General features: G+C 48.1%; 1 protein-coding gene across 2 annotated transcripts in view; it reads left to right on the plus strand.

The window, feature by feature from the left end:
* Asic2 (acid sensing ion channel subunit 2) overlaps window positions 1–22137 on the plus strand; it is a 1067336-nt gene that overhangs the window by 979293 nt on the left and 65906 nt on the right. For both annotated transcript variants that reach the window (XM_075991396.1, XM_075991395.1), the window contains exon 3: window positions 17601–17728. In XM_075991396.1, coding sequence (XP_075847511.1) covers window positions 17601–17728 — 128 coding nt within the window. The remainder of the gene's footprint in view (window positions 1–17600; window positions 17729–22137) is intronic.

Raw genomic sequence — 22137 nt, forward strand, 5'->3', positions numbered from 1 at the left:
AAGTCTTACCTAAAAGTTAGATGGCTCAGGAGCTGAGCCACAATACCCAAAGTTATCCTCCAACCTCCATACATGCAACCCATACCCACATGCTCACACATACAAGTACATACTAAAAAGAGAAATAAAGGAAGGAAGGAAGGAAGGAAGGAAGGAAGGAAGGAAGGAAGGAAGGAAGGAAAGAAGGAAGGAAGGAAGGAAGGAAGGAAGGAAGGAAGGAAGGAAGGAAGGAGAGGGGATTGGAGGTTACTGATATGAACATGATGGCTGAGTCTATGGCTGTGTCTGTCTCATGGGAGAAAGGGGCTCCCAGCAGGTCTGGGAAGCAGTTGAACCTCAGAGCAACTGCTGGTGGGGAATTCTGATTAAACACAACGGGCTGAACACTCCCATTTATGAGACACTCCTTCTTAAAGCTTTCCCAAAGGGCACCAAAGGAATTTTCTTAGGTAAACCCACAGGGACAATGGCAGGTGTCATAGTGTGGAAGACGGACAGCAGAGAGACTGCTGGTGACTGACTTGAACCTTGACAAGTCAACCAGGACCCCATTGTTCCCACCACAGGACCCTAGAGAGTAAAGTTAGGGGGTTCATTTAAAGTCTGGGGTGCGGTTCTCCTTCTTCCTCAGGGATCATTAGCCATTGGTCCGTGAAGGGGGAAGAAGCAGAAGCAAGTAAGCAGGGCTTGTGGGTCCAGCTTGTGGGTTGATGGAGATAACTCTCCAGGAGACAGCCTCAGTGAATCAGTTCGGCTTTATTCCAGCATCTAGGGGATATATAGGATTGGGGATGGTAGCTAAGGAATCACCTAATTTGCATTAAACAGTGTGATCCTAGCATAAAGCTCCTATCATAAAGGACAAGTCTTAGCTATCATACGTGGAAGCACAACCCTGTTGTAAGGCTCCTAGCACAATGTCTAATTCCCTTATGGGCAACAGGGGAAAAGCTCTATCAGGGAACTATGCCAAGGGTCACACTAGAGACAAATCAGGCATCCAGGTTCAGGGACAACATTCAGATGAAGTTGGACCTCTGGGCCTAGAGACCTCCAAATAAGGATAAGCAGAAAGCAGGAAGCCTCACTGGGGAGGGAGTCCTCCATGTTGCTGAGCTCAGAGAGAGCTGCTGGGTCATGGGTAGACGGCAACTGCTGACCAGCAAGGCCTTCCAGTATTGGGGGAGGAGCTTGTGGGCATCCCTGGTATCCTTCTGTGACCCAAACAACCACAGAGTTACCTCTCTCACCCCAGAAGAAGGTGATACTGAAACAGATATACTCTGGACTTGGGGTGGTCAGGCCCAGCAGATGACAGGGTGAGGTGCTAAAGGAAAACAGCACAAGGAGTCAGAATCCTTGTGAGAGGCAGACACCCAGCCAGCCAGGCTTACCTGTTGCACCTACCCCTCACAGAGGTCTGGGGATGCCTGGAAACTAAAGAGACGGGTCAGGACAGACTAAATGACCAAGTTAGATCATGCTTGTTAGATCATCACTTAACAAGCCCCCCAAAACAGACAAGGAAAGTCTACAAGCTTTAAGTACCTCTTAACCATGAAGGGACAACCACAGGGCCATGCATTTGAGGGACGCCACTCATTTAAGGGCTGAGACTAACTAAGGACCCAAAAGCGAGCAAACAAAAAAGTGTGAGGTAGAGATCCTTGCTAATCTATTGCACAGGCTGTAGCGTCAGATTGCTGGGGTTCAAATCCCAGCTATGCCACTTCCCAGCTCTGTGGGCTAAGGTGAGCTGTTTCATTTCTCTGGGCATATTATATCACCTCTAGATTGGGAATGATAATATCTACTCTATTGTATTGTTAGGCAGGTTTAAATATGAGTTAAGATAAATGGTGGGTTTAGAAAAGCACCTTAGTCATTTTAAGTAATATATAGTATTTAATAAATGAAAAACTAAATGCATGAAACACACAGAAGCACCAAAATGATTTAATTAGCATCCTCAGAAGAGAGAAGAAGCAGTAATATATCCACAGATGCACTGGACGATATTAAAAAGGGACATGTTGAGAAGAAGAAAAAAACTGAAGATTAAAATACATTAAAATGCAATCTATAGGAGGACTGGGATTTAGCAATTCTACCCCAAAAGTGAAAATTAAAATACCAACAGATGTAAATGGGAGAGGAAAAAACATAAAAATTAGAGAATCAATGCAGAAAAAACTCCAGCATCTCCATAGTAGGAGTTCTGGAGTGGCAGAGCTGAAGGGCCAGGAGAGGCCATTGGGAAAGACTTGATGCAGCCCTTACAAGTCCTGTCTGTGATAGGGACAGAGTACATAGATCAAGGCTAAAATTTGCAAAATCTGGGCTGGCAGAAGTAAAAAAGAGGCATCTTAAATGTTTCTGGAGAGGAAGGAAAAGTTCGTCTCCCTGGGATATGGAATCAGGTGTCAGGACCACACACAGGAGGCAGAGCATCTCTGGAGGTGAAGCCATGGTCCTTCCTGTCTGATACAGAATCCTACACTCACCAGACTGCAAATGAGGTGTGAGTGTAGAACTGGGATTTAGAAAGATATGTCTTGGGTAGATTTTTCTGGAAGTTACTGCAAGATGAGAGAATAAAGACAAAAGAAGGTTCCCGTGGGAGTCTGGAAACAGAGAACCTGGCATAAGGAGAGTTCCAGATGTGAATGGAGAAAAGGGGAGGTGTGAGGAGGAGGCAGAGAGTCCAAAGCAGAGCAGGCAGCTGTGGGCTCCAGGAGGGACCACTTTTGTGGATCTGGCCAGTCCTGAAAGGCATTTCAGAGTTCTGCTCCCAGGCCAGGGCTCCAGGAGAGAAAATGGGACAAATGAGAAAGCAGAATGACGAGCCAAATGAAACCAAAGGCAGGGGAAAATTAGAAAAACTGACATCACAACCCTTGATGGGGTTGGAGAGAGGGCTCAGTCGGTAAAGCACTTCCTTCAAAAGCATGAGGGCCTGTGTTCAAATCCTGAGAACCCAAATAAAAAGCTGACATGGTTTGTGGCTATAGCCCCAGCAATAGCAAGATGGAAGATGGGGGTAGGTGGTTCCTTGAAGCTCACTGGCCAGCTAGCGTGACCTATTTGATGAAGTTCCAGGCCACTGAGAGGGTTTGTCTCAAACAGAAGGTAGAGGATGCCTAAGAAACACCCCTGATGTTATCCTCCAACCTTAACACGCATGCCGTCATCCACACACTTGTACCCATACACACAAGAACACACAAGCACGTGCCTTTCTATGTTACAAGACTGGACTGTGGACAATATTCATATAGTCATAAGTATGTAAAAACTAAACACTAATTGATTCAAAGTCTATCCTTGTATTCAGAGGGTTACCAGAAAGGAAGTGTACATCATAGCATCCCATGGAAGAAGCCCACATATTCATTTTCCATGGTAAGAGCTCAGGAGAAAACATGTCGAAGTTGTACCACTAAGACATAACTGACAAGCCGTTGTTACCTGTGAAAGGTAAACATGAACATAGGAAAGACAGCTCAAGCAGTGAGCTTAAAGTTGATGCTTCAGAGGAAAGAGACTTGGTTGGGGGGGGGACGGGCTGGAGGATTCAGAGATGGATCAGGAAACTGATGTTTTTCATTCAGTGCCTTGCAGCACCATTTAGCTTTTAAAATTATGTACATAGACTGCTTTGATAAATATAAAAGTTAAATTAAAAATAACCATAAATTTTTACCATAGCTGGAAGGCCTGAGCAGCCATCAGGGAGAATACATTTCCTACCCCCCATTACAAATGGGACACAGCAAGAATGAGACTGATGGTTGCCATGGTTTCGTCAGCATATCTGCTCCCAGTAAAAACTCTTGCCGTGGTGCCAGGTCCTAAGGACTTCCCAAGAATAAGAGGCTGCGGCTCTGGCCTGAATTCTGAAGAGTCCAGAGCACAGTGACATGCAGCCACCAGCTGAGATGCCCCGCTCACTCTCAGAGAAGGGCTTTGTGCTGGGTGGGCATCTCCACAGGTGCCCGAAGACTCGGGAGGAGTGATGCTATTAATTAGATGTGCTGCTGGAGGCCGGCATCTATGAAACAACCTGATTTTTATCTGGCTGGAGACTTACTAAGTGTGATGCAGAAAGCACATATGATCTTGTTACAGGTCCCAGCCAGTCAGCAGTCCAAAGAGAATACGCAGGGAGCTGATGAAACAGACCCACCCTTGGTAATCATGACTCCTCTTTAGGAAATCTTCACTCAGCACCCACTGTGTGGTTAGGCATCTTGGGGATCCAGGCGAAGATCCAGGCTAGGTTTTCAAGAGTATACAATCTAAAGACTTTCTGGGGTGTCCATATATAGGTCTGGCATAGTTCAAAATCTTTTCATTTTATACCTTTTCTATCCAGTGTCTAAGGAGTGGCCAAGTCTTCACATTGCGGTCAGGGAACATGAATGAGCGCCATTGGGTGCTATAACCACTGGAATAAAAATAGAGAACACGTGAGGAGGCGTCAGTCCCAGAAGGGAGGGAAAGAGTATCTCAGGGGAGCTGCAGAGAAGAAATGACCTTGGCTTCCCCATTTACGAGGCAATACGTGGGAGTTAGAGGTGACTGTGTGGTTATGGGTTGCTGAAATCTCGAGTACAGAGAGAAGAAAGCCAAGATCAGCCCGGAGCATGCTAGGCTGACTTCTGGGTAGAGGCCAAACCATCTGGTATCTGGCCTGGTGTGCTTTACTAAAATGTAGATGTGGGGTCTGGAAGTGCGGCTCACTTAAGAGCACTGCAGTTCTTTCAGAGGAACCAAGTTCCGTTGCTGGCACCCATGTTGGGCTGTTCACAACCATCTATAACTCCCGGGTGATGCAACACCCTCTTCTGGCCTTCGTAGACAATGGCGTACGAGCGCGCGTGCGCGCGCACACACACACACATGACAATAATTAATAAGATAATTACTGATGTGGGTCTGGAAGTCAGTCCTCATCCAGAAGCCTGGGCTCAGCTAAGAGCTTGTTAGGCATGCAGAATCTCAGGACACGCCCCGAATCCTCACTGCACCACGGTCCCTGGGGGACTCACAGACATTCAGTTGTAGGAAGCTCAGGCCTAGACCACTGTTTCCCACCACAGAGGCTGGAGAATAGCAAAGCCTTTCTCTTAGATCACCACACGTGAAAATCTGCATGCTTTTGTATTCCCTGATTGAGAAAATAGTCAAACACGGTTGCTATGAATTCTCTCTCACTTAGGATGAATCTTGAATTTGGTACACTTACCGGTCGGTATGATACAAGATCCACTCAGGAGCCTCATCAAACCTGACTTCTGCTGTCCACATTTCCATGAATAGAATCATATTCATTCACTAACTGCCTCTCTAATTTCAGAGACATGAGCCTCCCCAGTGGCTTTTCAAAGGTGCCATCTCCCACATGCTCATCGTCCAACCCAGTGATCAGCCTTCTTATCAAGCAATTTATCTTCTCTGAGCCCAAATGCACTAGGGAAAGACGTAATTTTTTTAAAAAAATCCTTGGGGTACATCTTTTTGTAATGAAGCTGGGCTGAGCTCCATACCTGGCGCCTTCACTGATCCCTGCTTTGCCAAGATTCTGTTTAGCAGAATCTGTGTAGTCACACTTCTTGGTGCCGGGCCAAAATTTCACATTCCTATCTCTTTTCCCAGCATGGACACCTGGCCCTGCATTATAGGAGGTGCTATTGATCCTCTGATCCACACACACAGGAATTTCTAACCCTTTCACTGGTTGACATATCTAACAGCTGCCAAGAAGCAAGTCTCTTCCATAGTGCCCTAGCTAAGTAGTATTGAATCCAGGATTGGAATCTATATCTGACTGGGTCTACCTCGTTCCTTTCCACTTTAAAATGAAAAAAATGTATAAGGCTGGAGAGATGGCTCTCAGTTAAGAGCTCTTGCAGAGGACCTGAGTTTGGTTTTGCGCACCTACATCAGGCTGCTCACAACTGCCTGTAACACCAGCGCCTTCTGGTCTCCCTGGGCACCTGCATACACATGTACACACATGCACATGCGTGCAAGAACACACACACACACACACAGAGAGAGAGAGAGAGAGAGAGAGAGAGAGAGAGAGAGAGAGAGTCACACAGAGGAAGAAAGGAAAAGGAAGAAAGAAAAGAAAGGGGGAGAGAGAGAAGATAGAAATATATTTAAGATTTCTTTGAGTAACAGTTCAACAAAGTATCACATTTTTGTCCTAGGGTCTTTAAAATATTAGTGTGTTCCAAGACTCCTCAGCAGGGATTGCCACTTTCCCCAAAGTCTAGTAGCCATTCAATAGCACCTCCCAGGGCACCAGTCATTAGAACACTGTGTTTCATGTGTTGCGCTGGCCCAGGACAGACAACTGAAGCCATCCTGAAAGGGGACCCAGAGTTGATTTTTATTTTCTTCTACCAAAAGCTCGGGTAACCTCGAACTGTCACGTGAAAGCAAAGGAGCTTGTTCATGCCCACCTCATATTGGATTGTCTTCCTCAGGGCTACTGCCTTCCTGGGTCTGTCTACAAGGGAGGAGCAAAGAGGAAGGACAAGACACGCACACTCCAGTTTTAGATAGACAGCAGTTCATGGTTTCCTGATTGGAAACAATCAGCCCATCTGATTTGATGTGAGCTCTGAACGGTCGCGTCTGTTTTTTAAATCTGGTTTTTCAAATGAGATGCAGTGAGGTTAAGAGATTCACACATCTCCCTTGTCTTAGTCACTGTCCTATTGCTGTGAGGAGACACCATGACCACGGCAGCTCTTAGAAAAGAAACCACTGAACTGGGGGCTTGCTTATGATTTCAGAGGTTTAGTCCGTTATCATCATAGTGAGGCGCCTGGTGGTGCACATGGCGCTGGAGCAGTAGCTGAGAGCTTTACATCCTCGTCCACAGGCCCAGTCAGAGAGAACCTGGGCCTAGTGTGGGCTTTTAAAACCTCAAAGCCAACCCACAGTGACACACTTCTTCCAACTAGTCTCTACCTCCTTCAACCAGGCCACACCTCCTAATCCTTCTAATTCTTTCAAACAGCTCCACTCTCTGGTGACTAAGCATTCAACTATTTGAGTCTGTGGACCACCACAGTTCCTAGCTCACAGCAAGTTAAAGCTAAAACTAACCCAGAAGATCAGCCCCCACATCATTTTAACAAACAAACAAAAAGGTGTAAGACTCTGAAGAGAGAATGCAACCTCTCTGGGACCACATGGCTGGAAATCAGTTAGCTCATTGGTTCCAGTGCCCACATTTCCGCTGATGAGCCCACCTGCTTCCCTTGCCAGATCTTGGGGCCCTCTGATTTCTCAAGTGCCCGCACAGGCACAGGGACCAAAAAATGTTTCTGGGTGGAACTCAAAGAGCGTCCAACAGTCCCTTTCTACCTGGTCCCTTGAGTACCAGTGCCGGGACTCTTGTCCCCACCATGGTCACTGTTCAACTCCCACTGAGCTTCCCCAGGACCTAGAGATGAACGAGGAGGAGCTGCTGAGCCCACCATAGGTTAACATATTCTCCCTTGCATCCCTGACTAGCTTAGAGACTATGGGCATGTTATTGGGCAGCCAGTGAGTCATGTGACCAGTTAATAAATGACAGAGGGAAGTGAGGACTAAGACATTTGGATGCTGGGGCTGCCTGGCTGTCACCTACCAGGCTACACTGGCCACTCCCTCCTCTGTGAACCTCAGTCTTCTCACCTGAAAAATGCCAAGTTTGTTGAATTGTTGAAGGTTCTAGAGCTCTGGTTGCACTAGAGTCCTCTGCATCCACATATCCTAGGCTCTGGACCTGTTCATGATTTTCCCTAGGTTTCGGTTTCTTCATAACATAAACGATGAATAAAATACAGTGCAGTGGAGATATGGGCAGCCGCCACAGATTGGCTGGAAAAACCCAGTTAGGCTGTGAAACCCCCATGCTTACTGTTCTTGTGCCAGTGTTGTGGTTTATGAGTCCCAGAGAAGGCTGCAAACTCAGGAGGCTCAGGATCCTGGCCTACAAAACCTCAGTGGACCCCAACCCAGTGCAGAACATGGCCAGGGATACCAAAAGGCACCAAGTGTCTAAGTAAAGCCACACACAGGAAGGCAGAGAACAGGGAGGTCAAAGCTTGATTCTAGATTGGCTCTGTGTAACTAGGTCATGTTATCTCACTGAGCCTCTGCCTACCATCTATACAATGGGGACACTGATTGCCGAAAGTTGGTGGTTCACACCTTTAATCTCAGCACTCGGGAGGCAGAGGCAGGGGGATCTCTGTGAGTTCGAGGCCAGCCTGGTCTACAAGAGCTAGTTCGAGGACAGGCACCAAAAGCTACAGAGAAACCCTGTCTTGAAAATCAAAAAAAAAAAAAAAACAACAACAAAAAACAAGCAAAACAACAACAAAAATAACAATGGGGACACTGACCTTGCAGAATGAGATGACCAACTAACCTCTAGTCACACCTATGCCTTTCTTACTTCCTTGCTGTTCTTGAGCTGGGCTGAGCACACCCTGTGTCCTGGACACTTACACTTGCTGCGTTCTCTGTCTAGAAGGCTTTCCCTAGGTCATCTCACACTTCTCCACTCCTTTTACCTGGGTTTAGAGTACAAATACCAGAGCCTAAGGCCTCCCCAAAATCCCATCCAAGAAAGACATACTTTGCCCCTCCCCCACTGCTCCTCCTAGCACATGCCAGACACACAAGCATGACATCATGAGTGTTCCTGTTTGCTGCTACCCCTCCCCAGAACATAGCTCCAGAAAGACAGAGACTCTGCCTGCTTTGCTGCTAGACCCCTGCTCTTTAACAAACGAAAATGCCCACAGGCGGTATTGGGGTCCAGGAAGGGTCATCACTCAATCTTAATGGTCAGATAATTAACAAGACAACTAAGGATCAAGATGAAAAGTCCTAGATACTGGGCACTGAGTGGTGGAGGGACAGCTTGGAGGAGGGCGTGACAGTAAGACGGACAGAGGCTAATCAAGTGGAGCTGAGGAAGGGCTAGCTAGCCCAAGCAAAGAGGACTGGAAGACAGCACAAGATAAAACACAAGCCAGAAACAATGACCCGGTAGTGTGATGTTAGTGGCATGGCAAATGGCTGAGTTCTTCCTGACCTTGACACTGCCTTTTAAGCATCACAACCCCTCCCCCCGGAAAAAAAACTCATGGCATCCATAGTCATTTACAGATGGGGGACGGGGGGGGGGAGTGAGACCCCAGAAAGTGAATAACCTGTGAGAGCCTGAGAGATGGATTTGATTTCACCCTGCCTAGCCCCGGACCTCCAAGCAGCTCACCAACCATCCCAGGTTCTCTGTCCTTCTCTCCCTCCAGGTAGGAGAGCCATGTGCTTCAGCCTGCTCAAAACACCTGGCTCACTCATTTGGGAAAGGGGTACACCATCTTAGGGGTGAGCCTTGAAGGGGAGTGTAGACGAAGGTGGGGGGAGTAGATCTAGGCCTGGTGATACAATCTACAGACTGGAAGAGTTCACACAACTCAGGGATAAGCTGGGGTAAGCTGTAGAAGCTGGCCTGCCCCTGAAGAGGGTGAGATCTCCATCCTTAAGGACACGCAAACAAAATGGCAGCTCTTCTAGGAACAGTGGTCTAGTGGGAACTCCACTGTCTCTCAGGGATTAAATGAAAGATTCCTTGGGGCCTCTACCAATCGAAACTCAGGCAGAACTCAGGGGTACCCTCAACTGGATAGTAAGAGGAGAGATTGATCCAGGGCTGTTTACAAAAGAGCAGGCAAAACATAGAAAAGCAACAGGGCTCCTTCAAGGTCTGGGACTAAGAACAGGGAGGGGGAGGCATTGTTCACTAGGGAAGAGGGGAGAGAGCTGCTCTCAAAAGTCAGAGAGAACATGGGCCAATCTGACACAAACTAAAGTGAGAAGAAGCAGCCTCATTTGAGTAATTGCTCACACTAGATTGGTCTGTGGGCGTGTCTTTGGGGCATTGATTTGACTAACAGTTGATGTAAGAGGGTGCAGCCCACTGTGTTTCTGCATCAGACTCCTGCCTTGAGTTCCTTCCTTGGCTTCCTTCAAGGATGGGCTGTCACTGTAAGCCAAACAAGTCCTGTCCTCCCTTAGTTGGTTTTGGTCAGAGAGTTTTATCTCAGAAAAAGAGAAGCAAACTACGAGCAGAGTGAGGGCACTCCCAAACTCCCAGGACCCCCACCCCCACCCTCACCCCGGTCTGAGCTGTGGTCCTCTAGAGTGACAAGCAGCTGACCACAATGACCCAGCATATAGGGGCTGTCTTAGGGTTTCTATTGCTGTGATGAAACACCATGGCCCAAAGCAGCTTGGAAAGGAAAGGATTTATTTCAGCCTAGTTCCACATCACAGTCCATCACTGAGAGATGCAGGGCAGGAACTCCAGTAGGGCAGGAACGTGGAGGTAGGAACGGATGTGGAGGCCAATAAGGGGTGCTGCTTACTGGCTTGCTCCTCATGGCTTTCTTGACCTACTTTCTTATGGCACTCAGGCCTCCCAGGTGTGGCACTGCCCATAGGGAGGGGGGTCTTTCCGCATCAATCATCAATCAAGAAAATGCCCCACCTGCCTATAGGTCAATCCTACTGAAGCTTTTTCTCACCTAAGATTCCTTCTTCCTGACGGTGGTGGCGCACGCCTTTAATCCCAGAACTTGGGAGACAGAGGCAGGTGGATCTCTGTGAGTTCGAGGCCAGTCTGATCTACAAGAACTAGTTCCAGGACAGGCTCCAAGCTACAGAGAAACCCTGTTTCGTCCCAGATGACCCTTGCTTGTGTCAAGTTGCCCTAAAGACTGGCCAGCACAGGGACAAACACCTCAGCCTGAGATTCCTCTCTCGCACCAGTGTTCTACTGATCCTTCATTCCCTGACTACCTCCTCAACCAGATGCCAGAGGGCAAGAGAGACCCCACTGTAAATTCCCAAAGCCCCCATTAACCTCCCAGGAGCAGAGAGCAGCAGGGAGGCGTGGCACCGGGGTGAGAGAGCAGCTGCTATCCTGCACTGGGAGACATCCCCTCTAGAGTGCAATCCCCCTGTCTCAAGCTGCCCTTGAAGCTGCCCCCCCCACATAGTCACTGTAATAAAGTTAGTTTTGTCCAAAACAAGATCGCTTTGTAGCAATACATCCCTCACTTGAGCCTAGAAAATTCCCTCTGCTTTCAGAGCCACTTTTCTTCCTCCTTCTCTCCCGTGCTTATTTCCTCCGCGTGTTTCCTGTAATTTGCAAAGATTAAAGATTTAAGCTTCTTTTATTGCCCTGTACTTTCCCTGCCCCATTATGCATTCTTCCCGTCACTCCTGCCTTCTCCCGCGGAGCTCCCAAATCCATTCTGCTCGCACAGAAAACACCTCCCCAGGTAAATCTCACCTTGTGCGTGCCAGGCCACGCTCCCAGAGAAGGCTGGCAGAGCCTGGCTTCCGCAGGCTGAACTCTGCTGAGCGACGCTCCTCGTGATTCAGCACCGTCATTCATGTTAAGCTATCTGGGGTTCGGCTCCATCCCAATTAGCACGGGCTTCTAAGGCTGGGGCGGGGGGGGGGGGGGGGGCGGGGGGAGCTTTCCCTTGCTCGCAGCTCTCTCACACTCTGCATCACTCAGGCTTTGAGTCCTGGTGTTCAAGGACGTGTAAACAAATCCTTCACAGCACCGGGGCCTGCGCCTTTGAAGGAGGCTGTGTTGTAGCATTTGGTGGTGAGAGTGATGTGAACCGCAGCAGGGCTATCGGGACAGTCACACTGGATCCCTGTTCACAGGGGCCACCAGCCCAGTGTGATGCTGTCACTACCACCTATGAATTCTTGATTTTTTTTCATTTGGAATTTATTCCCATAAGTAAATGTTGGCAGGCCCTCTAGCATTTTTTACACTGTTTTCCAACAAGGAGCCCACATTAGCTTTTTGTTCTATGCGGGTTGTCCCAGATACAGTTTTCATTGTGGCTGTTGTGCAGGCTGTCCCCCTGCCATCTCAGCAGGTGAGACCTGTGGGTCCCAGGCACTGGTGTTTCCCTGTTCCTCCAGAACCTGGGTGGATGCAGCAGGTCCCAGGGCAGGGACAGGTCCCAGGGCAGGAACAGGTCCCAGGGCAGGGACAGGTCCCAGGGCAGGGACAGGTTTCAGGGCAGAGACAGGTCCCAGGGCAGGGAACAGCGGGTATGTGTGGGGGTTTAGGCCCTCACTCATTTGTTCATTCAGTATTTATGAAGCTCTGCTGTGTGTCAGCCGTGTGGTGGCGGAACTGGGGAACTGACCATGAAGTATATATGCCTGTTCATGGTTCTGCATTCAGACCCTCAGAACTGCAGGGCACCTGCTCACACTGAATGAACCACACAAAGAATGCCAGGTTAAAAAACAGTCTTTGGGGCTATGTAGAAAAACCCTGTCTTGGAAAAGACCAAAAAAATGAAAAAATAAAAAATCAAGAGACTTGACTTTAAGCCCTGGCTATGCCCTTGCCTTGCTGTGTGACCTTGGGCACGTCATCCTTTCTCTGGACTCTAGCACTGTTTCTCCAAATGTGGCTCCGATAATATGTAAAGAATTCCTGGAAATGAAGGGTCCTGGTTCTTCCCATAATGCCTGAGTCAGAATTTCTAGTGCTGGTTCCTATGTATCAAAGAGAAAGGGAGGTGGGGGGGGGGGAGAATATGATAGACTATGAGATCTCTGGGTGATTTCAACAAGTATTCTAGAACCTCAAAGGTAGGGGATCTGAGGTTATGTTTGGTCCTAATAAACTGTATTTGGTTTCTCAGCTCTCAGTAAAGTGCCTGCCATATTCAGGAACTGATGGAGATGGGGAGCCAGAGGAGCAGGGGCTGGAGTGGCCTGCCATTCAGAAGTAACCTGGAGAACAATCCAGAGGAAAATAAAGGGCAGCTCTAGGGAGGAATAGAAGCAAGCTCTCTCTAGAGACATGGAAATGAGACTTGGGGAATGTGGAACTGGATAACCGAGAACTACAGCTTGGTCTGCCCATAAATCCACCCGCGTTTGCTGTTCAGATCGGCACCGGAGTAGCCCAGAACCTCTGTGGACAAGGGACACACAGGAAAAGCTATTCAAGAAGGCAGGATAGTGACTGTGGAGTCACCATCATGCCTGTAACCCTGAGAAGGCTTGTGGTTGGATGTTCCACCACCGTGTTCTCCAGTAAGTCACCAGCTACATAGTGGCTCGGCCAATTTGTTCCCTTTAGTTAAAATAAAAGGCCCAGTTTCTCAATCATTGGAGCCACACTTCAGGGTTACAGAGCATGGCGCAGCGCCTTCCGTGCAGAAATTTCCTCTTGCACAGCACTAGTCCAGAAGAGCAGAAACTGGGAGTGGTGGAGAAAGGGCCTGTGAGACAACCTCGCCAACCTGAGTTTGGATCTCCAGCTCCCACATAGAAGCTGGGCAGAGCAAAACACACCAGTAAGGCCGGAGCTGACAGAGCGGCGACAAGTGGAACCATAAAGGGTTTTGGCCTGCCAGTTTTGTCAAGTCAGTGAGCTCCAGTTCCGTGAGAGATTCTATCTTTAAAAATTAAGTTGGAGGGTCTAGAGAGACGACTCATTGCTAAGAGAGTGCACTGATCTTACAGAGGGCCTAAATTTGAATTCAGTTCCTAGCACCCGTGTTGAGCAGCTCACTACAGCCTATAACTGCAGCTCCTCTAGGATCCATGAGTGCATATACCCATGCACAGACACACACAGTGACACACACAGGAGAGAGACAAGGTTAAGAATAAAGCTTTTTAAAAAATAAGTTGGAGAGCAATTAAGAATGATACCAGTGACCATAGTGCAGATATACCTGCACACATCCATACAAACATGTACATACAACATGAACGCAATGAACACACACACACACACACACACACACAGAGAGAGAGAGAGAGAGAGAGAGAGAGAGAGAGATCCATCATCTGCTCCTCTCATCCATCCAATTGCTGTTAATGTAAAATAAAATGAGCTTGCTTTAGGTTTACCTGTGCCTACATCTACTATTATACAGCTTCTAGAATAAACCAAGGTCTCTTGCAAAACCCCAGCCCAGTCTGATTATTCCCGTGTGGTCCTCACTGGCCAGGTTCCGTGGGCTGATTGTTTTATCCATTACTCATGGCATTCCCCACAGAAAAGCTTCCTTTCTTCTTGGAGGCCACCATGCTGAGCCCATCTTTACTGGCTAGAAGGCTTCCTAAGCCCAGTTGTATAGCAGCTTCCACTAGCTAGAAACAAGTGCCGGCAGCTTACCGGTTCCTTCCCAGGGCTCCCTGAAAGCACTCCTGTGCATCCTCGTAACTTCAGAGTCCCACGATTCTCAACTGCTTTAGCCTGTGCTTGGGCTACTCATTCCCTTTCTTGGGCAGAATTTAGAGAACATAGCTCTGGAACTGAACCACTGGGCACCCTACTCTCACTCAGTGTTCCTCCCTGACCTAAAACCCTTCCTTAAGAATCTACCAGCCATGGGTGAGGCTAGGGTCTGGGAGGGATAATAAGTCTCTCACCACAAGTAAGCACATTCTCCACCATCTATAGGAGGTAGTGATACAGAACCATAGGTGAACAGGAACCTGTGTACGTGGGTGTTTGGATAGTGTCTTAGTTACTTTATATTACTGTGAAGAGACACTGTGATCAACTTATAGGAGAGTTTATTAGGGCTTACACTTTCAGAGGGTGAGTCCTTGATCATCGTGGCAGGAAGCATGGCAGCAGGAAGCAGGCATGGTAGCTAGGAGCTTTCATCCGGATCCACAAGCAGGAGGCAGAGAGTTAACTGGGAATGGGCATGGGTGTTTGGAACCTCACATCCACACCCAGTAATACACCCCCTCCAATAAGGCCACACCTCATAATCCTTCCCAAGCAATTTAACTAACTGGAGACCAGTGTTGAAACATATGAGCCTGTGAAGCCCATTCTCATTCAAACAATCACAGGTAGGGCAATCTGGGTGAAGAAACCACAGAACAGTTGACCACTAGAGGGGTGTATATATAGCTTGCCTATGATTCTGTCCCAGTGTATGAAGCCCCATCTGAAGCCATACCCTGGCAAAGCCACACCCCTTTTCATGAAGCCTCATATCAGCCACTGGATGCCGTGTCTAAATTATGAAAGTACTACCTATCTCCAAACCGCAGACCAGGCCAAGCCTGCCTCAGTCAGTAACTGGCACACTTTCTACAGTCTTAATATCCCGGTGACTGCCCCCAGCCCTCTTCTTCTCTGGCAGCTTTGGTGCGCCCCAGACCTTCCCTAAACCATGGACCCAGCACTGACATATCCTTCCTCCCTCCCTCATACTCACCTTCTACTCCAGTTCCCCTCATTTTGGCATGTACCCACCTTCTCCCCACTCTTTTCTTTGGAAACATTTCATTTGGAATCCAGACTGGCCTTGCCTGTTAGTAAGTGGCTGCGCTTCAGTTCCAGAGCACCCGCTCGTTCATTCAGTAGGTGTCTGGATGTCCTGGTGAAGAGGCCTGAGGCCCACAGACAAAGCTCAGCTCTGGACTTAAAGATGCTGCGGCCCGAGGAAGGAGACGGGCAGCTAGGGAACAGTCACAGAGTCTCGCAGAGCTCTGGCATGTGGATACAAGAGCTACAAGAGAAGGGGTCGTTCTGGGTGGGGCTGAGGGATGAGTTCTTCAAGGCAAATACGGTAGGCATCAGGTGGACAACGCAGAAGGACACTTGAGGCAAGGGATTTGTGTGTCTATGTGCTACCGGGAACCAGCAACAGACAATCCAGGCAGCCTTGGAAGGCGTGATCACATGGGCTATTCCCAGAGCAAGGCTGGAAGTGGGGGCGGGAGAGCAGGGCTGCAGAGCCAGGCTCCTTCCTCATAGGCAAAGGGGGAGCCGTACAGGTTTGTACTTCCGAGCCTCATCTGTAAGCTGATGCAATCCCCCTGGAGCCTGCTGTGCTCCACCAACAGTGAGCACAACTTACTAAGAAGCCAAGCTCTGCCTCTCCTGTCCCTTTTGACTGCCAAGGGCCATTTCTCCAGTCCGGGCTGTCAGGGCGGCCTCTGCTATGGCTGTCTATCTCGTGAAGCTCAGAGGAGGCAGGTGTTCAAGCAAGCCCTGTGTTTCTGTTTCTGATTCTATACACTGTTTTCCTCTGCCTGACATTCTCATCTTCAGCTCATGGCCCAGGGAAAAAAATTTAGTAAATAAAATATAAGAGCTTCAGAGGCTGTCTCCAGGAGGCTGGATGGCAGCTTAGGAGGGAATGTTACTCATCTTCTAATCGCATTTTACAAATATGGTGGCTGAGATAGGGAGGTAGCCTAATTGACTTGAATTAGATTCACATTCTGACTGTAACAGAAAACAACACATTTTTTTTTCCTAATTCTAAGGTCACACAGGCTGGAGAGTTGGCTCGTTGGTTAAAAGCACACACTGCTCTTCCAGAGGAAGAGCGCCAGCAACCACAGCCCATGGTTCACAATCTCCTCAGCTCCAGCTGCTCTGGCTTCCGTAAGCACCTGCACTCATGTGCACATACCACGCACAACTTAATAAAAAATAAGTCGTTTTAAGAAATTCCAGACAGGCATAGTGGCTCATGCCTTTATAAAATCCCAGCCCTTGGGAGGCTGAGTTTGAGATCAGTCTGATCTGTATAATGAGTTACAATACAGCCAAAGCTACAGAGTGAGACCTCGTCTCAAAGAGATAGACAGGCAGACAGACAGACAGACAGACAGACAGACAGACAGACAAAAGTGAAAAGGTCTAAAGTCCTAGGCTAGGGAGATGACTCAGTAGGTAAAGTACTTAGGCCACTATGGAGTCATGAGTTCAATTACCCAGAACCCGTGTGGAAGAGCTGGGTATGGTGGTATGCACCTGTTACCCCAGCACTTGTGGGTTAGAGTGGCTTAGAGACAGGTGGCTCTCAGGGACTCTCCTGCCTAGCAGAAATACTGAGCAGCAGGTTCAGGGAGAGATACTGTTTCAAAGTAACAATGGAGGAGGAGAAGGATAATGGTGGTGATGGTGATGATGATGATAGGGAGAGCAACTAATGAAGACATCCTGATTTCATTCTCTGACCTCCACAGGCTCCCACACAAGTGAGCTACTCATGCACATATAATACACACACACGTTCTAAAGTCACAATTCTTAAATGATCTTTCATAGCTTTTACAACCAAGGCTGTCTGCAAGGTTCTGCTGAGTTTCTTTTGAAGGCTCTGTGGGGAAGTCCGTGCTCCGACTCTTTCCAGCTTCTAGAAACTGCATCCATCTCTTAGCTGGTGACTCCTTCTCCCTTTTCAAAGCCAGAAGCTTGGCCTCTTTGCTCTCTTTCTTTAACTCTGGTCCCTGCTCCCTGTCCCAAGGACCCCCTATGATGGCGCTGAACCCATTGGCACAATGCAGGTTACTCTCTATCTCAAGATCCTTCACTGCCCCATCTCTATGAAAGTCACAGGCTCAGGGTTCAGTGCTGCAGATGTGGGGTCATTATTTCTACTACTCAATACCTTTGGTGTCCCCGAGAGCTGTTCAGCCCCAGGACCTCGTGAGCACCTGCCGTCCCTGACCTGCGGCTCTGTCCACATTTGTTCTTTCAGAGGAGACAACGTTTGAAGCAGGAGTGAAGGTTCAGATCCACAGTCAGTCTGAGCCGCCTTTCATCCAAGAGCTGGGCTTTGGGGTGGCTCCGGGGTTCCAGACCTTCGTGGCCACACAAGAGCAGAGGGTAAGTTCCCCGTGCTCCCCAGATCATGGGTCCTCAGTTTAGTCCAGCTACCTCAGAAGCATGAGGAGAAGTGAGAAAATACTAAGTAAATGCAGTTCTCCAGAACCTTCTATTGACTCCTAAAATCACCTGTGCAAGAAGTGAAATGTAACTTTCTTTTTTGTCTCACCGAAAGCTTGAGTATTCTTTGTTCCCCCAGAACATTCTACCACTCCTTTTGTTATTTAGTTACTCATTGCCAGTGAATGCTAAAACAAACCGCTACACCAGATTTGATAGTCTTAGCATTTGTATTAATGAAATTCAAAGCAGCCTAAAAAAGGAAAGGGATGAAGCAGTCTCTAGCTCTCCCTGCTTAAGAAGAGCAAAGCCTCTTCCTGGAGTTTCCCGCCCACCCTTTGATGAAGCCTTGGGCAGAGTCCCACCCAGCCAGCAGGGTCTGCAGGAAGGCAGGGAGAGAGGGCTGGTACCATTCATGTCTAAAGTGGATTTTACATCTCAGAAGGGAGATCGTCTCAGACGCTCAGTAGGGAGGCCGTCTCAAAGCAGAGCAGCCAGAGACAAACGCAGTTTCTTTCTCCAACTTCCCAATATTTGCTGTCTGCTTTGCTGGAACTAAAAGAGAGTCCCCATCCAAGCCAACCAAGACGTTTAACTGGGTGAGGAAGAGTCATGTGTGGTGGGAGGCTCCTGCTGAGGGGGAAGTGGTTACAGAGCATAAAGATGAGGTTAGCCCATCGTGTGACTAGAGTTTGACTCTGTCATCTTTCACCTGGTACTGGCTACAGCTCTTTAGACACATCATAAAGTGATGTTCTGAATTAAAAACTTGTTTTAGATCCATCAATAATATTATATATATATATATATATTATATATATGTATTTGGATTTTCGAGACAGGGTTTCTCTGTGTAACAGCCCTGGCTGCCCTGGAACTCCCTCTGTAGACCAGGCTGGTCTCGAACTCAACAGAGATTCACCTGCCTCTGCCTCCCGAGTGCTGGGATTAAAGGCGTGCACCCCACACCCAGCTTTAAACTAGCTATATGTTTTAGGTCTCTAAGGAAGTATTTATTAGTGATGCCCATCTCATGCACGCTCTATTCTGTGCACACTCCTGGTCAGTTGGTTAAGGCGGAGGTCAGCCTTTGCTGCAGTGCAGGTGGCAGAGGTGGTAGTTTGGGGATGAGGGCATGGATTCTGGGAGGTTATTCTGGACTCTACAGACCCCAGAGACAGAGGTAAGTGGTGTGAACAGAACATATACTTGAAGGCATAGAATGACTCAAGATGGACAGCTGGACCAAATTTTGGGCTAAGGATGTGACAGTCAAGAAGAGTGAGACTCTGAATTACCCAGTATAAGCAGGCAGACAGACAGACAGACAGACAGACAGACAGACAGACAGACTGACTGAGAGATACTGGAACCTAAGCTCTTAGGCTCAATGGGCTCCTGGACACTGCCAGAAGTAAGCAAGGCCAATTAAGAGTGGAGACCACATTTCCACCAGCCGTGTTCTACTGCAGTAGAGCCAGGAGTCCAGGGTGAGTGGCCCTCAGCTTGGATTTATGCAGAGACCATTGGGAGTTAGAGGGACAATGAAAAGGACTTGCGCAGAATCAGAGAAGTGGAAAACTGTAGAAACCCAAACTGGGCGTGGTCCGTGTGAAACCCATCAGGGCATACTCCCAGTGCTGATAGAACTGGGGTTCCTCTCACAAAGAGCCCGGGAGCCTAGTCCCCATCCATCTTCTGGTGTATATAAATTGAAGGGTTCATTCTTTCGACAGCACTTTCCTTTTTTCAGGGTGACCCTTTTGAGGGGGGCTAGAGTTGCCATGAGCTGTTGGAAACTGTGCCAGTATTAGATCAGGTCTCCAGAAGCCGAGATGGAGAGAGCCAGTGAAGAGGCTAAAGTGGGGGTGGGGAGAGTTCTCAGCATTTGTTCCTGGGGAGCAAGCCCACACGGCTTCAAAGAACCAAGCATGGGTAGAACCAATAGGTATGCTGGGGAAATCTTGGATGCTGAAGAGTATAACTGTGACTTGTTGTCTAAAGCAAAGCCTCGCTTTGTGGTTTGCTGGATGCACCTACCACGGCTGTGGCGACAGCCCTCTTGGGTCTGCCTTGCTCTGAGTACAGAGCAAATGTACTGCGCTTCTTGGCACTTGAACCGTAGCTTCTTTCTCCTCTGGTGAAGGTAGGAGAGGAGAGCACTGGTGGAAGCTGCCGCTGTTCAGTAGATTGAGAGACATGGTTGTTCTTCCCTGCTCATCCTTCGTCCGTGACATGGAAGAAAACTCTTGGCTAGGGAAGTTGGAGCAGATGATTTTTAAGAGCTTAAGTCGGTGTTGCTCTTGCCAAGATGAGACTGAGAGGCTCCCCGTGGTGAGCAGGATGCAGAGAAGCCGATTTGCAGCGTCCAAGGGCAGCGGGACTGTTTGTGCGGCCGAGTATTGATGGCAAGTCAGCCGCATTCATTTCCGTATTTCTCTGCTTATTATAACTAATAACGAGATATTTGTTAAACATTTTACAGTTTTCAGTGCATTTCCGCTTCATCATTTCATTCATATTAATAGAGAAATACAAAGCACATCCCAGAGCTAAATCTAATAATACATTATGTTTACATGTACAGAAAAGAGCATATTCACGGGAAATAAGACTTGAAGGAAATAAGCCAAAATACCCACAGTGGGGCAATTATGAATGATTCATCTTTTTTCCAGCTTTTCATGTCTTCTATAATGTGGCTTTGTCTTATTTATTTGTCCAGCAAATATTTGTTGAGCAGCTACTGGGTGGGGGCGGGGGAGAGCAGCAGGGGGAGGGACGACGTGCCAAACAATACAGACCCAGTTTCTGCTCTCCCAGAAGCTACAGGTGGGTGCTGGTTTTAGCAATGAGAAAAATCCTGCCCAAGCCAAGTATAACGTGGTAAGGGACCCTTGGCTATACATTTTCATTCTACCAAAAGGGACCCTGGTGCTCAAACATTGACTCTCATAGATGGCGCCAGTCTTTCCTCTCTTTTCAAAATGAATTGTTCTCGTTTTGTCACTTCTGAAATGGGGTGTTTGTTTTGGGGATCAATTGGACTTCTCCATGACAACGGGAAGTGATCCTCTTTCTTGGTAGTGCCTCATCTGTGGCGCATCAGTGAAATATGGCAGCCATGGAGTTCTCAAGCCGAGATGCTCTTACCTCAACCCAAAGTGCAAGGGAACCTTGAAGTAGGTCAGAGGTCACAGGACAGTGGAACAGAAAGCCCATTCCTGGAAAATTGGTATGACCCATGCTAAGACAATTGATTCCAGAGTAGGGACCCTTGTGACTGGGAGGAACCAGCGCTCTGAACTGGGAAAGTCTTCTCATGTAGTAAAAATCCTCCCTTGCATAATTACACGCATGCTTTAGTATTTATCTATATTGTAATCACAAAAAATACATGTTCTTGGGCTAAATACCAAAGCAAAAATCGCTTTTCTAAATATGTGTTTGCCTTTAACCCAATTAAACCAAGGTATGTCCCTGCCTGAAAAATGCTTCCTTGGGTAGCTCTGCTGTCTTATGAGCTCCTGCAATAACCCAGGGGCTCTACCACCAGAGACAGGCAATGGGGTTATATCCTGGAAACAGCTATAGAACCCTGGTGACTGAGAAACCCGTGTGAAACTACCATGCTCTCAAGCCATGTCCAGCCCTGGCATCACAGGCAGACTCCGTCACAACGGCTTCAAGCCGTGGCTAATTCTGGTGTGCCTGATAGTAAGGTTTCCCGACCAGAAGCCTCTCGCCCTTCCTCTTTGCCTTGGTGTTTAGCTATGTTTCCAACATATGGAGGGAAGCCCCTTGAGGTTCACAAGAAACATTATCCTCCTCCACCTCCAGATTAAAAAGGCCCAGCTGCTGGGTGGGAGGTGCCTGCCTCTGGTGGCGACAGCTCTTGTGGAGCCTCTGCATTCAACTTCCTGAGTGCCTTTCGAAAGAGAAGACTCATTTGTCAAGCTGACAGCCAGCCCGTGGTCTCGGGATCTGCTTCACCGTCCCCATTAGAAATGGAGGCTTGCCCAGTTGTTGTTTTTTCCTTTGTTTTTCGAGGCAGTAGAGAGAATTTATTGCACATGTCCTCAGTGGCTTCCAAACTGCCAAAGCTGGAGCCATGTAAACATGGCAGGATCCAGTTCCGCCCCACTGAAACACTAGGAAAGTTCCAGAAGGAAAGACGGCTTGGTGTGTGGCTACTCTACTCCCTGCACATCCTCAGGGTAACTTGTTTCCCACAAGTAGGCTGAAGAAAAGAATCAAGTAAGCGTCTAGCTGCTTAGCGACTTAATGACTATTACCACACATTCCCCAAAGTAGAAATATCTCTGAATTCCCCCCAGCCTATCAACACT

This window comes from Microtus pennsylvanicus, chromosome 11 (genome assembly GCF_037038515.1).
Source record: "Microtus pennsylvanicus isolate mMicPen1 chromosome 11, mMicPen1.hap1, whole genome shotgun sequence".
In the NCBI taxonomy this organism is placed as follows: domain Eukaryota; kingdom Metazoa; phylum Chordata; class Mammalia; order Rodentia; family Cricetidae; genus Microtus; species Microtus pennsylvanicus.